The following is a 16,789-nucleotide window of genomic DNA, read 5'->3' as shown; positions in this document are numbered from 1 at the left end:
ATGCTTCACCAAGCCTGACCCGTCCACCTCGGTGTTTAACTGATCCGACGGAATATGGCTTTGGTAACCAAAAGTGTCCCTCGACCATTAAACTGTGTAGGTCCAAACCCATCAAGAAGACACTTCAAACATCTTCACCGCTTCACAAAGTTTTCTAGAATAGAAATGGGGATTTTTAAAACAATCAAGTAATGTGGAAAGTCCGGTATCTTGTGCTTTTGGATTGGGGTTTTGACGTCAAGACCAGTTTCATCGACGTACACATGACTGTAGAGGCGTATGCACTACCAGACGAGAGAAGAGGTGGTGGATATTTGAGAGCAGTTAAAAATTTGGAACTTATTCCTGATGCCTACTTTGGGAAACTTCTTGCTTATAATATGACGAGGCGAATACAGGGAAAGACGGAGACATATACAAGGAAAGAATGGGAGTAGGATCCGAGTTAGAGATATGTGAATATTTAGACGGAACTAGATATCGATGGGAAATCTTTTTTATTATACATTTAGAGTAACCAGAATTCTCTTGGGCTGGATGGTGGTGTGAGATCGTGTAAATGACAATTGGTATCAGTAATGGCTAAAGGAAGTCAAATGGCAGATTATATCGTGTCAAAGCGTTCAGAAATAGTATCCACATGTATCACCGGCAAGTTTCTGAGAGACCATGCGAAATACGAATAAAAATCTAAACGAAAATTGTGAATAAATACACAAGCTGTATCATCTTAAGATATCTAAGAATACCAGACAAAGGAAGATCCTTCTGCTCTAAAATCTTATTTTTCTGAAAGATATTGGTGCAGTCAATAAGAATCTCTTAACAAATAGCATTAACTTGAAACGCTATAGATTTCATAATGTAGAAATTCTTAATATTAAAGTAAATAAAACCATTTTTAAATTGTTGCTTTACCTCTACCTCTAGATTTTATCAAGTAGACATTATTGCTTTAAACTTAATTGCAGGTCATAAAATTTTGACGTTGAGATTTTCGTGCAGGGTTGCCATATTGACTGGATAGTAGAAGGATATAGGGAATTATATAATAATGAAAATGTAAGTTATTATTATTATAAATTCATCTTTTCAGAGGTATATAGTGAATTGTGACGATAAAAAATATTTAAGTATAATGAAGAATCTGTATCAAATTTAAATTACTGAAAGTTGGATTTCTAAGTTGAGATTTTTCCACGCGGATTTGTTATTGGACTTTTCAGTGGTATGAGAATCACTTAGTACTACATTTACGGGTTTACTTTTAATGCTCTCGGTACTGAAGTAATTTCGTATAGCCCTTCTAATTTTTTTTTATTTTTCAATGATATTTCATATAATTATTTCATACAAATTTAATTTTATTAAAAAATATGTTTATAAGTGAAAATAGTTGAACTGTGATGGAAAATATCACTGAGAATGTCCAATAACTTCAAAGTCATGTTAATTAAAAAAAATACACATAAAAAATTACCTGAATATCGTCATTGAAAGTACAATACTGTTCTCGGTATTTGTAAAGGAATCTGAAGGCATTGTGGTTACCAAAATCTTCAAATTGAATTAAAGTGTTCTGACCATAGCGGGTCACGATTGCTTCCATGAATTCGTCCAGAAAGTCGTCGTACAATTTTCCGGTCGATCTCTTCTGACGAAGTCCAACATACAGAGGATCTTCAAGGAGATTCTGAAAGTCAGTATCATTCAAACAAAACGTATGGAGTATAGGAATAAATAAAAAGGACGGCAGTGTGTACTGTATTTAAAAAATTTAAGGTCCTGTAAGTCTTTCACAAACTGAGTAAGTTAAAATCGGATCTACCTACTGAAAACAATTTTCATTTACCTGATTATTGGTGCCGACGTCGAGTACTACCGGTAGACATTCATGAGGTTTAATTCCAGCTAAAGCTGTATACAAGGCCAGCTTTCCTACAGGAATCCCCATGCCGCAAGCACCAAGATCGCCGAGACCTAATATTCTTTCACCATCTGTGACGACCACAGCTTTTACATCTGGTTCGGGCCTGAAATATAACGCTTACAATATTTCCATTTATTAATTCATTTTAAGGTTAAGTTTAAGATAAATCGATGCAATATTAGCGATCATATAAAACTGCAATATCAGAAAACCAGTAGTACTATCCCATTCGGAAATTTGGTCGGTACTGAATCGTCTCAATTCCCATACATCATCACTAAAATTCCCCACGGGCTAAAAGTGTTCCACTTAAAATCCAATCTTTGATCAACCGGCTAATTACTTATATTTTCACATTGGACCTAATGGAAAACTACGGGGTACTGTGGGATAGACAGATTACCAGAAATACAAAGAAGAGAATTTATAACACCTTGGTACGCAGTATAATGACCTATGGAACAGAGAATTGGATAATAAATAAACTAAACAGGTCCAAAATCACAGCAACTGAAATGGAGTTCATGAGAAGAAGCTGCAGAGTGACAAAAATGGATCGCATCAGAAATGAGGAGATAAAACGAAGAATGGCAGTAGAACAAGACATACTCAGCTACATCGAAGAAAAACGTTTAATTTGGTATGGACATGTGAGAAGAACAGATCATACAAGGTGGATAGCAAAGATTTCGGATTGGAGCCCAATAAGAAGGAGGAAAAGAGGTAGACCCCGAAGATCATGGAGGGATGAAGTGGACGAGGCCATGGAAAGACGAGACCTTAGAGATGGAGAATGGCAGAACAGAAAGGACTGGAAACGTTGGCTGAAAGAAGGAAGGCGGCGACAGCTGTAAAAATCCTTGTATAGATAGATAGATAGGAAAACTACGATTTAAAAAACACAAGGATTCAGCTGATTATGTAGCAGACAGAGATTACCAGCCCGAAAAACCCTCTCAAAACAAAAATACGAATGCTTCATCATTCATAATAATCTTAGATTAAATTAGAATTAGAGATTAAATACCTTTTGTCGCGGAAGAAATTTCAATTTTAACAGAATGGGACAAAGAAATCTACAGTGTGCACATTGTGGCTACAAAATAATTTCTCAAAGCAAAATTCAATATGTAAAATATGGGATAGATGTTGTACTTACCAATTTTTAACGACATCGTAGACGTGCCCAATGTCATTAATCGTAATAAATAACCCTCTAGGTCTTCTGTAAATCAATCCAAACTTCTGGCAAGCCAACCCGACAGTAGGAGTGTAAACGATCGGCATCAACGTTTCAATATTTTCAGATAACAGCCTAAAGAAGAGTTTTTCGTTTCTGTCTTGTAATTCGGTGAGGTAGATGTATTTGTTTAAATCTTCTTGGTATCTTTCGACGGATATCCTACAGAGTTCTAGTTGTTGTTCTTGGGTCTTAAAACGGGCTGGCTGTAAACCGTGTATACCTAGTGCTTGACGTTCTTCTAATGTAAATCCTAACCCCTAAAAAAAAATTTGACATTATGTAGCAAAATGACAGGTAATGTTTGCAAAAATTAAGGCAAAAACACTTTTAGGCACTACCACTAATGTGTGATGAGTCCAGGATGGTTCTTTATGACTCAGACGGTCGCATCAAAACGTACAGAAGACGTGAGGAACGATATGCTGCTTGTATTCGACGAGCACGTGTTGCTTTTGGAGGAGGCTCGGTAATGTTTGGGCAGGCATTTCATTCGAAGGTAATGCCTTTTGCTGGGTTTGTGGGCTAAACTTTCGTTTTAATGCAAGATAACACGCGGCCAAACGTAGTCAGAATGGTAACGTAATATCTGGAAACCTTCAGTGTGCTAAAAATGAATTGGTCGGCTTAAAGCCCAGATTTGAACCCAATTGAGCAGGTTTGGGACCAACTCAAATGAGGAGTAAGAAACAGAATACCTGCTCCAATAAATCGTGAGCAGCTTCGGTTGGCGCTCATGGAATAATGGAAAGGTAGCATAAATAATTTAATCAATTCAATGCCAAGTCGAATGAGGAGTGTAATTCAAAATAGAGGTGGTAATACAGAATATTAAAAATCAAGACTTTAATGTATAAAGAAAATAAAAAAAAATTACATTGAACAAGAAGAAACGTAGTTTAGAATTTGATAATTAATAATTGTACTAATTGTCGATCGGATTAGCCAAGCGGGCTGGGCGACTGGCTTCTCCTTCGCTTCAATGCGAGAGATGTCAGTTCAATCCCCGGCTCGGTGTACAGAAAACAAAAAGGCTAACGCAGCAGTTTAAAATTCTAAAATGAATCTGCGGCTTAGTCTAGAATATGCTGGTATCTGATCGGCCTATGGTGGAGCAGTACGGCAAGAGATAAGGGCTTGCGGCTAGGTGATACTCCTCCATAGATCCCTACCGGAAGGGCGTCGAACGCCTAAATACCGGGTATATATATATATATATATATATATATATATATATATATATAATTGTACTAATATTTAATGTATTTCTTTATCGATTGTAATGTTACTGTATATTCTTGTAACGTAATGTAATAAAATTGTACCTGTATTAGTGACCTACGCTGTCGAGACACTTAAAGCTAAATAAATAAAAAAAAATCCTATATAGTTAATTTGGGGACAATTAAAATCAAGTAGAGGGCGTGCAAATACATTTCCTAAATTTGAAAAGAAGGTAATTGAGATTATTTACATGATTAGATTTGTTTTATTACTATGTATTTTATTGATAATTGACTACCAGCCACCTCAAGATGGTTAAATATTTACTTTTGTTGTAGATTAGCCATCGAGTCTAAGCTTTTATTGTAGCTTAAAAATAGGTGGTTTGTTGATTGCATATTAATATAAGTTTGATACCTTATTCAAACGAGGATCCCTTAGATGCTCAATTCCCATGACTTGGCCCGGAGAAATAACGTCCCCGGTAAGATGCCTCTTGTGTTGGTCCTCTGCATTTAAGGTTCTTGGTATCTGGTTGAGAATTGTCTTGTGACCAGCATTTGCTGTCACTGATCTAAAAGGAAATTCTGAATTATTATAAATATATAGTAAAAAATTAAAAGAAAGTCAGTATTATTATATAATACTATCTAGATAAATATTTCATAAAATAGGCACCATCTATTTATATTCGAATTAATATTAGTTGTAGCTGTCAACTACGTAGATTGTTAACTTCGATAAACCTCTGAATTTGGCACTATATAAGTTAAAAAAGGGGTATAATATAATTCATTTCACAGATTTTACCTGTGCAACTCCGTCAGATACAGGTAAATGCTTGGAAATACTATGTTTCTAAAATCTGTCAGAAATATCAAATGCTCAGCGCAATTTCTGATCGCAAAATACGTAATACTTTAACACTAGTTCGTTGCTAAAGAATAAAAACACAAAGCGAGTTTACAAGTCCAGTGTACTCGATGCACTCGCTCCGTTAGCTGCTTATAAAAAAAGCTCTGGAAAAAGCTGAACTGCCGACGATTTTACACGCCGTTCGCTGGCTTTTGTGCGAATGCGTATCACAGTAGCTTGTTCACAAGTGGCTAGTAGCATTAAAGGTCGTGGCATATTATCGTGCACGTTGCGTTTCTAGCACATAGCGTTTCCGAAAAATATAATTTAAATGATTTTAAATATGAACAACTCACACTGTCCGGAACGTATCGTATAAGACACCTAACGTTTCCGTTCAGTATATTCGAAAACAATATTTTACAGATGCCGACGGCTACGGAACGAGTCGAAAACTGTTGGTACCGATAGAAGTCCGTCGTTTTCCCCTCGTTGTTAATTTAGGTATTTGTTTGATTTTGATATAGAGTATTTAAAAAAAAAAAGGCTATTTTGTCATTTATGCATGTGTTTTCATTGCTTTGTGACAATTCAACACGGAAGTGATAAACAATTATGACTTTTGCACGGAAGTGATACCTCTTCTTTTTTAAAAAAATCTTTGTTTTGTTTACAGTTTAATAGTACAAGATAAAATGGATTTCGAAAAATTAATTGAACTCGTATGCGGTGAAGAAATTTTATATAACTACAATGATAAATGCTATCATGATGCAAATAAAAAAGAAAATATTTCAAGGGAAATCGCACGCAAATTAGGACAAAATGGTAAGTAGGTATCAAATAATACCGCAAATATTTAATCCGTCTAAAATGTATTAATTACACGAAATACATAGGAATTATTGTTGCCAGTCAAGTTTTCCAGCAGCACATTGAAAAAATGATTTAAAGTTGCCCCTTGCTGTGAAAGCTAATAATGAATTTTTGTCGCGAAAAGCAAGAACACACTAACTTAAAAATCGATGGAAAAAATTTTCTTTTTGCTGATGATACCAGTATTACCTGGAGGAACTCTAATATTGCAACTCTTCATGCAATTATAACTTCTGATCCTAAATCTAAACCTGGTCCGACTCTAATTTACTCTCTTTTAACGTGGATAAGACAGTAGCATTATCCTATAAAGGAGCTCTTTAACCATTGCTTCTTAATAACAGCCAGATCAGTATCGTTGATTCTGTAAAATTTCTTGGTATTTTTATAAGCAGCAACCTTAAATGGCCCCTTCATATAGATTTGTTAAGTAAGAAACTGGCCTCAGCCTGCTATGCAATAAGATCTGTTTCAAAGGAAATCAATTTAGCATCCTCCAAAATAACATATTTTTTTGTTCGAGTCTCATCTTCGATATGGCCTTCCTTTTTGGGGTTCTAGTACAGCTGCCCAATCTGATCTTATTTTTAAATTACAAAAAAGAGCAATACGGTATTTTTTGGCCTCAGTAGAATAACACATTGCTTTGAATGAAGCAGTGAAGAATTTTAACTCTTCCCACTTTATATATTTACAAATTGTTTGCTTAATTCGTGAATACCTGCATGTTTTTCCAGCTACTGACTACTACACCAGAAATTCAACCTTTGATGTGTATTTACCGATCCCGTCCGCTGAGTTATTAAAGAAATCTATATTATATTCGGCAAAAAAATTATACAACCATCTCCCTTTGCAACTTAAATCTACATCTTCTTTACTTAAGTTCCGTAAATTGACAAAAGCCTATCTATCTAAAAGACCAAATTATTCAGTGGAAGAGTTTCATAACGAATAACTAAGAAATTACTCTATGTTTAGGTACAAGCAACCAAAGTATTTTATATATATTTGGGTATCACTTGCAGCAACTTAAACTTATTTTATAGTTCGTATTGTTTTATTATGCAATTTGCATTTTAGCTAAATTTTGCAATGGATTGCATATTTTATTATCTTTTATTTTGTGATATTGACGATTTATGTAATTTTAGTAAATTTTAATTGTTGGTGTTATTATTTTGACTTTTTGTAAGCTTTGTCCATAAAATTGTACGAGCATATTTCTATTTTAAGTGTTTTTCAGTAACAAATCGGCAAAAAAGGGTGAAACGGATTATACAAAATCTAATTCTAATATTAAACTAAAAATAATATTTTAAACTAACAAAGTTACATTCATTAATTAAGAATTCACAAAAATAATCGCACACAAGCATACGCCCAACCTTCACCAATAACCTTGACTTTAAACAAAAACCTTGTATCAGTCTATTCATTCAGGAAGAAGCTGTGAATTTATTTCATTTGTGGTATCAGTTTTGAACGAAATACTGTTTGTTATTGGTATTTTACTTATTAAAGAAAGTGGTTTACAACAAATGTTATATACAGGGCGACAATTTGAAATATTTTTACTCTATATATCAAATTTTAAAATTTTTAAATCCTTTTTGAAGTTGCAATGATTCTTTAAGACGAGAAATTTATAAAAAAATAACATTGTTATTCTTGTAGAGATTATTTAGTTTTCATAAACAATTTGACAATAGTTTTGTACCAATTCGTCACGCGTCCTGATGACTAATGGGATATAATTATAATTATGAACGTTTTTTGAGTCCAACATTTCTTATGAAATTAAGCGTCTTCCAATGGCGTGAATTTCCGCTTGAAATATAATAAAATTATGTCAATCAATTGGCATAGAGCAATTGGCTGGCGACCAAGACTGCGCTCGTATTTGCACCGGTGGTCGTGGAATTTTTTCATACAACAAATAATATACAATGCATTGCAGACAAAAATATGACAAAAACCAAGAATGCAATAAAATAAAACATATTCATATTGGGACATTATATTATACAATCTACTCTTGAATTTGATAAAATTTAAATATTTGTGATAATAATAGATACATAGTCACCACTAATATATTATATAGATAATATTCATAAATGGCTTTTATCTAACCGGTCTTGTTTTAATAAAAGTAACGGGATCTGTTGTATAATATAATATACATATATCTTAAATACTTTCTAATCAGGAATATAAATTTAGGCTTGGCGACATACGGTTGAACTTTTATAACACTATAAGCACATGCGAAAGAATGCCGAAGGCGTTGCTGGGAATAGTCAATAATAGGATTTATTAAAAGTTCGACAATAAACTAGGCTTTAGAAACGACATGGGCACTAAAGTCTCATGCTCATGCAAAGAAATCTAGATATAAACCAGGATGCTTCATTTATTTTAAAAAGGCTTTCGACCGGGTTGAATACGACCAATTTATTAACATTGTAAAAAGAAAGAACATAGACACCTCTGCAACATCAGAATAATAACAATATTGGAATCAGAAAGTCAAAATAAGAATCGAAGATCAACTGCCAGAAGAGATATATTCTTAGGGGGGTATATATTGTCACCGTGTGTATTGTCGAAATGTTCTGGTCACTGTTGAAAAGAAAACCCTCATACTACTTACAGGAAAAGCAAACATTAAATACGAATAGGAATTAAATAGGAATACCATATAGAACACGAAGTCAGACAGGGATGCGTTCTTTTGCCATTACTGTTTAATTTATTTTTACTGTTTAATTTAATTTAGATTAGAACTGAGAGTAAGAGCACTGAGATGCAACGTGTTTTCGATACTGCAATATGGGCTTGAAAGCTGGACATTAAAGCAAGAACACATAAATAAGTTAGAGTCCTTTGAAATGTGGTGTTACAGGAGGATGCTTAGAATAGCATGGACACAGAAGAAAACTAACACGAAAGTATTGCGAGAAATGGGCAAAGAATGCGAAATAATAAACACAATAAAAATAAGAAAGTTACAATATCTGGGACACGTAAGTAGGGGACAGCGATATGGACTGCTAAGGCTGATAATACAGGGAAAGATAAGAGGAGGAAGGAGTATAGAAAGAAGGAGAGTGTCATGGTTGAAGAATTTAAGGGACTGGTTTAAATGCAGTTCTATAGAACTCTTCAGAGCAACAGTAGATAGAGTAAAGATAGTGATGATGATATATCCAACCTCCGATCGGGAGACGACACTTAAAGAAGAAGAAGTTTAATTTCTAATTTGACAAAATCTTTAAGAAAGCTCTAGAAGACCAAATATTTGGCTTAAAAGTAAACTGGGAGCTGGTCAATAATATCAAGTATACAGATGATACTTGCGCTTATCTAGCTAATCAACCACCTTCCTTCATTAGCTAATAAACTCGGAAATGCGACAAATCATCCATTAAGAGGAACGGCATTAGAGAGAGATGCGAATGATGCTGTAATTTTATGCGAAAATCTGCAAAATCTGACTTGAATATAAATGTGAATAAGTTCAAACGTATGATCTTTCGTCGAAATCCATATATGCTGCCTATATCTCTAAAGGATGCGATCTTTTAAGGCCAAGAAATAGGTGCGTCACGACCCCTTCCAATCCACCGACCAGGATACAGGCCTGCAAAGGTATTCCCGGACTTCATTACTGTAATGCGGTGGAGCGCCATCTTGTAGAAACCACATATTTTGTCTTATTGCAATATTCACTTCTTCCAAATACTGTTGTAAATCGTTTGCCAAAAACTGCAAAAAATTATCACCATTTAAATTGTTGGGAAGAAATACTGGGCCTAGTCGATTGTTATCCAGAATTCCTGCCCAAACATTAATTTTGAACGTCCTTTGGTGATGAGTCATTTTTTTGGCGTGAGGATTTTCGTCGGCCCAAATGTGCTCGTTATGATGGTTTGTTATTCCATTTTTCCTGAAGGTAGCCTCGTCGGTAAACAAAATATTTCTAATAAAATTAACATTTCGAGTGTTTTACATTAACAACCAATCGCAAAATCCAATCCTTTTAGGATAATCTTCAACCAATAACTCTTGAACCGTTGTTAAGTGATAGGGTTTAAGCAGCTGATCCTTCAAACGCCTCCAAATCCTTACGCGAGGAACATTTAGTTGAGCAGCTATTAGCCTTGTACTTGTTCCAGGGACCTTCAATGATTTCTAAAATGTCTTCATCAGTTGCATCCATTATTGGACGACCACTATTGCCAGCAACTTGCGGTTGGAATGTACCCGTTTCCGGTAAACGGCGATCAATGGTTAGAAATAATCGTCTATCGGGTGTATTTCGATTGGAGTATTTTACTACATAACGCCTTGTGGCTGCTGCACTATTTCCTTGACATTCACCTACGATATTCGCGATAGTTTATTGAAATCATATTTAATCTGTTTCAACTTACCCAAAGTTAAATGCATATCTGCCATTTCCTGAAATGTGTAGGCCATTGTGATATCAAAATTTTTAATATTAATCTTATCCACACAATAAATGATAGCTTCAATATTATTGACTGTTATTGATGGAACTGTGTGTAATTATTGTATTCGTAGTATCTAATTGTAATTTTATGGCCAACTAGGAAAAAACTAGTTTTCCGAAAAAGTGATAAACACAATTCATTTGATTTGAACGTACTCAAAAGTTTGGGGGGACTTAGAACTGCACACACCCCTTAAAATTTTTCTGTGCGCTTAGATTTTGTTGTTTCTTTTGTATGAAAAATGATTTCAGAAAGAAAGTAACGTGTCCATTTTTATTACAAAATGTCAAGTAGTTTAGGAGATAATGCAATAAAAAAAATTTTTGTTTTGTAACTTCAAAAGACTGTAACTTTTTTTGTATACACTTTTGTACTAAGGTAAGTTGGATTCAATCAATTTATTTTTGTCCCCGTAATAAGTGATTTAATTTATGACATAACTTTTTGAAACACTCTGTATGACCCATAACTAATGGAAGAATAAAAAATGGGGTTTGGAGGTAAATATAAACAAAACTGAATATATGTGTGTAAGAGGAAGAAGAAAAGATCTGATACTTAATGATGAAGAACGTATACAATATAACCAAACGTTCAAATGTTTGCACATGGAATTGACACTTGAAGGGACCCTGGATGAATCAATAAAAAACCGAAATATACAAAGAAGACAACGAACCTTGTGTTCACCACAAATTCTACGGTCGCGGTCGGCTGAGGACGTCTAAAGGACTGACAAAACTAAAGTAACATCGAAATGGTAGCGTCCATCAACGTCATGCCATCTCACACATTCCCACTGAGCTACTTGTGGCAAAACTGCATCTCGAAAGCCGGCGAAGCCTGGCTGTTAACGCAAACATTCAATAACACAAACACTACACGCTGGAAAGAACATAACATCCAGACAAACCTCCCACCTCTGATTCAACTGGCGACAGCATTCAAGATTCTCCACAACACGCGCCACGACAACTTACCACAGTGCCTCTTTCTGCCTTGTACTGTGCTAATCCAACAACATTCAAAGCAAACCTGAAGAACACAAGGTACTAAACGGAGACTTCACGTTTAATCCCATTCGTAATAAAGAATCCTATTCGTATCCACAAATGAACATTGCAGTCAAGGAAAACAAACCATAAAAGTTATGAAAGGGGTTCTGTAGAACCAAAATATCTCCAATGAAAACAAAAGAAAGATTTACCAGACCATTATACAAAGTATTGTCACATATGGTTCAGAAGTTTGGCCACTAAAAATACTTAGCCAAGGAAATGAACTCCTGGAGGAGGTTAGTTGGAAGATCACCTCAATAAAGAGTTATTTGTGAAAACACAATGATTGATCACGTAAAGTACAAACAACTGAAGTCGTACGGTTACGTGCAGAGAATGGAAGAAGATCGATCACCAAAGCAGATACTAGACTAGACACCAAAGGAAAGACGTAGAAGAGGTAATCCACGAACAAAATGCACAAAAACAAACCAAACTTAAACGTTTACCTAGGAAAAAAACGAATTTTTATGCACAGAAAATGAATATATTAAAAAATGACTGCTATACTTACTGAAATTTATCAACTGACTTTCGAGTTTGATATTAATCATTAATCCCTAGTTCCTTGTTGTTGGGCGTGATCATATAATTTTCTGTACACCGGCTTCACTACTAAAACTCTAGTTATCAACTTATGTCTGTTCACACCTTGCTTTATAGATGTTTTCAATAATGGATTAGTATCGATTAATAATACTAATATAATAATAGAATTACATTTACGATAATTGATTTTCCTGGGCTATATTTAGATGTCATACAAAAGGTTTATTCAAGGCGTGGTATTTCAATAATAATATGAGACATAAAAAAAAAACAAAAAGCTAAAATTATTTGTGAAACTTCATCGATTTTCAATGAGCAATTTTTGTTCTGGTATTAATGGCTTTGGTTACAACCAATTAGTTAGATTTGTGAAGTGAGTGTTATTACTATGTACTATGCTACAACATGAGCATAATAAATTTATTAATGCACGTGAGTGAGTTGGTTTTATTTACACCGTTTGTTATTGAACCAGTTTCATTTAGTTAAAAAATATTTCTATATAAACAAGGAGATGAAATCCTCAAAGTTCCACAGCAAACTCTTGTGCATCTTCGAAAGCTACTTTACTAAGGACTTTCCAAGTGTCCCACCAGGTCTGTATTATACAAACTTTTTTGTTTCTGGTTAGTAATTTTACAATTTAAGTTTACAGTTTATAATGTTTTGATAAAGTACATAAAATATGTTTATATTTTCTGAAAAAATAATACAATTTAGATCTAAATATATCGCTCCAATATCGCCCCAATACTCAACCCAATGTGTGGATGCCTTACCGTTAGGTCTATAAATATCGCACTTCACCCAACTTGCACAAAATGATGACTTAATGGTTCAAATTCCACTTATTTCGCGTCTTATATTGAATAAAACGTATTTTTATACTATTTTTGTCATCAAAATTTACCATTGCGGTATAGTTTCACGAAAAAGCCTGTAAAATGACTATATTGACATAAGCGTGCGGTATTATTTACTTATATAATATTTACTGTAAACTAATATTGATATTATTAGGACTTATCACACGCTGATTTCAAAGAATGAAAAATAAAACAATGTAACACAAGCCTCTATTTCCCTTGTAAAAAAAGTAAATAAATTATCAAGATCAAGTGCGTATCGTGTATCTAAAGTAAACATGCAGATACGCTAAACCATTTGCTAATAGACAAAAGAGAACAACAAACAAGATTTGTAAATAAAATTTTTATTACTCTTTGCTATATTGCTTAAATTTTTATTCAACATTCATTATTATAACGTATTCTATACACATTCCATACACATTTCTTTCTATCGATCTTCATTATTTATCATTGTGTAGAATAGTGGTTCTCAAACTTTTTTAGTCGCGGCACCCTTGTAGGGATAAAAATATTTCGAGGTACACCAACCCTTGAAGCGATTTGAAAAATGACAAAAAATACAATTTTGAAGCTCATTTGATTTCAATACAAACTTTATTTCAGATCAATAAAATACAGTACATTTGATATTCAAATATCCTTACTTAATGTGATGAATGAAACTGTTTCAATGATGTTTTCATATATCCTTTATAATTATGGAAATCTTTGTAAGTTTGACCCTCAAATCGATTGATGCTTGAAGTTTGCGTCTGTATTTAGTTTTAATGTAAGCATAAGCGGAGAAAGAAGACTCACAGGGATAAGTCGAGTGAAACACACAAGTTTTTTCACTGCAACCTTGACAACAACATTATTTTCTGAATATACCTGCATCCAGAACTTTTCTTCGCTTCCTTCACGGTATTTGAGTTTTAAACTGCTATGTTCGCTGATCTCAAATAGATTTTGAAAAACTTCATTTTTACGCAAGGCTTTGATTTTATCTAATTTTGCTCCTCCTTTACCTTGAAACGAAGTGGTGGTTTTATTTATTATTTCGAAGATGTCTGAAAGGTATCCCAATTTTAGCAGCCAATTGACATCTTTTAATTCTTGGATGAAAGCCTCATCTGTAAATGTGATAGTCAGTGGATCTTTTAGTTCAAATAGTCTCCCTAAAATTGTTCCCCTCGATATCCACCGGACCTCTATGTGGAGCAAAAGATTGAAGTGATCCATACCCATATCTTCAGCAGTGAGCTTTAAAAGGCATTCTTGAAGCAGACTTGCGGCATCTTTTTAGTTGCCAAAGAATGGCAATGTAAGATACAATGACTGCTGGAGGCATTTTCTGCCACTATCTTTATTCTAGACACCGCCCCTCTAATTTTACCATTGCCAACCATTGCAGCCGCTTCATCACTGCAAATATCCACACATTTACTCCACTCTATATCAGTTTTTCTTATATACTCGTGGATAACTTTGAAAATTTCTTCACCAGTGGCATAACTTTTAAGCTCTTCACACATAAGGAATTCTTCTTCTATTTTCATCCCGAATGGAAACCTCACAAACACAAGCAGAACAGCAAGTCCAACCGTCGGACTTTAATCAAGCTGTAAACTGAAAAATTCACAAGTTTTTAACATATTTATAAGCTCTCTCTCTACAAAGTCTGAAATAGTGTGAATTCTCTTGCTTATAGCGGTGTTTGACATCTGCACATTATCAATCTTCTTGGTCATATCTGGACGTAACATGCATTGTACGACATCCTTCACGCAAGGTTTAATCAGTTCCTCGGCAATGGTATGAGGTTTTCCAGCCTTTGCAATGTGGCATTTTCATTTTCATTTTTGTAGACTCTTTCCATCATGCGTGACCCTGCCTGAAGAGATGAAGCACGACGTTTGAAGGTTTCTTCGGCCTTATCGGCTAAACCAGAATGATTACTTTCCAAATGTCTTTTTAATTTAGATGGAACCAAGCACCCATTAGCAACATTCTGGTGCCTGCTCGTTGCCAACTTGAATAAAGCCATATAACGTGAGATAGCTAGGATCATACCTTCTTATTTTTCCCCAAATTTCTTTTTGGTAATGAACTTCCTTTCCACAAATTGAACATTTGCATCTTCTCCATCTCTGCTAGTTGTCAATGAATCAGTTGATTCAGATGCTTCAGTTACTTCACTATATTTCCTTTTCAAAGACCAAGAGAGGTATTTTCCAACCGTAATAGTGCAAGACATATTTTAAGGCAAAAATAGCAACAAAAGTACATAATACTATACATATTAATCGCTCTCACGATGAGCAAAATTATTATTTGGTTGATTTACTTACGGTCTTACATAAAAATCCTTGTCGAATCGAGAATATTGCCAGTTTCCATGATGCAAGTTCTGCGTATCGAGTTCGAGTTCGCGATTGTGATATTCCGTTGTGTGCCAAAGCTTTTTGTTCCATTCATGGGATTACAAAAAATAAAATGAATTATAAAGAAAAGCCTGGAACACATAGAAAACTGGGCGACTTAACAAAAGGTGTGGTATGTGACCACATCAAAAGTTGTAAGGATCGTCAGAGACACTATAGTCTGAAAGATACAAAAAAGACTTATTTACCAGAAGAGCTCACGATCAAAAAAATGTTTAACTTCTTTAAGGAAAATCATCTAAATGGTAAAGTCTCATCTGAAACATACAGAACAATTTTTAATACGTATTTTAATATTGCTTTTGGATACCCCACAAGTGACACATGCGCAACGTGTGATGAATTTCAAATAAAGTTTAAAAGTTTGATTGATACTGATGAACTTAGACAATTAACTCTTATGAACGATTTGCATAAAAGAAAGGTCGATGTCTTCTATTCAAGGAAAAGGCAAGCAAAAAAATCTGCAAAAAAAGCAACAAAAAGAAAGTCATCTGCATTGATTTTTCAAAAAAAAGGTTTAAATTCCGAAAATTACCGCTAACGATGTGTACTATAAATGCCAATTGTCTATGTATGCCTTTAATGTACATGTCCTCTCTTATGGTCAGTCTATTTTTTATTCCTATCATGAAGGAATGGCGAAAAAAGGATCAAAGGACGTTGCATCTTTTCTTCTCCATTTTATCAATATTTACTTACAAAGGCCATGTTGAAGAACTGCAAATCTTCTGTGACTCTGCCGGAGGACAAAATAAAAACTATTTTTCGATTTATTCATTTTGTAGTAAACAACAAAATTCATAATCTGAAAGAAATAAATATCACATTCCCTGTAAGAGGACTGTGGGATTTGAATTGTCCCTTTGAGGTCCCGGAAAAATTTGAAGAAGTCATTAGGCATTCCCTTGGGGTTTGAAGGAAAAAGTAGCATCATCTGATCATACTCGCCTTATCTACTACCGTTCAACATACAATGGACCAGTACTATCTGGAATAATACGAAAACGCTTTTACCAAAACTCAGCTTTAAGATGTGGAGAATTTTTGCTGTCTGTTCGGGTATACGATGGTAAGTTATAAGAAACTTTTAAATAACAATGAGATTTATTACTTTTTTTCAATTTTTGCTACAGATCCTTTACCAATTCCAAAGGCTGCTTTTGTTTCTGAAAAACCGTGAGTGATGCAGATTTTTTTGCAACAAAGCCGACTTTGTAAACCCAAAAACTGTAGTTATAA

At 34.3% G+C, this 16,789-nt stretch overlaps 1 protein-coding gene across 2 annotated transcripts in view; it reads right to left on the bottom strand.

Moving 5' to 3' along the window:
• Men-b (NADP-dependent malic enzyme b, mitochondrial) overlaps positions 1 to 16,789 on the bottom strand; it is a 60,231-nt gene that overhangs the window by 21,892 nt on the left and 21,550 nt on the right. The window contains exons 1-5 of one of the 2 annotated variants that reach the window (XM_072542722.1): positions 12,218 to 12,307; positions 4,812 to 4,968; positions 3,090 to 3,430; positions 1,853 to 2,033; positions 1,481 to 1,693 (exon numbers count right to left, since the gene is read on the bottom strand). In XM_072542722.1, the coding sequence (XP_072398823.1) occupies positions 1,481 to 1,693; positions 1,853 to 2,033; positions 3,090 to 3,430; positions 4,812 to 4,850 (774 nt within the window). In that variant the 5' untranslated portion in view covers positions 4,851 to 4,968; positions 12,218 to 12,307. Of the gene's footprint in view, positions 1 to 1,480; positions 1,694 to 1,852; positions 2,034 to 3,089; positions 3,431 to 4,811; positions 4,969 to 12,217; positions 12,308 to 16,789 lie in introns of those variants that run through there. The other variant, XM_072542721.1, reaches the window with a different exon arrangement.

Source organism: Diabrotica undecimpunctata, chromosome 9 (genome assembly GCF_040954645.1).
Source record: "Diabrotica undecimpunctata isolate CICGRU chromosome 9, icDiaUnde3, whole genome shotgun sequence".
In the NCBI taxonomy this organism is placed as follows: domain Eukaryota; kingdom Metazoa; phylum Arthropoda; class Insecta; order Coleoptera; family Chrysomelidae; genus Diabrotica; species Diabrotica undecimpunctata.
Note: the sequence above shows the minus strand (reverse complement) of the source record. Positions and strands in the feature narration are given on the sequence as shown.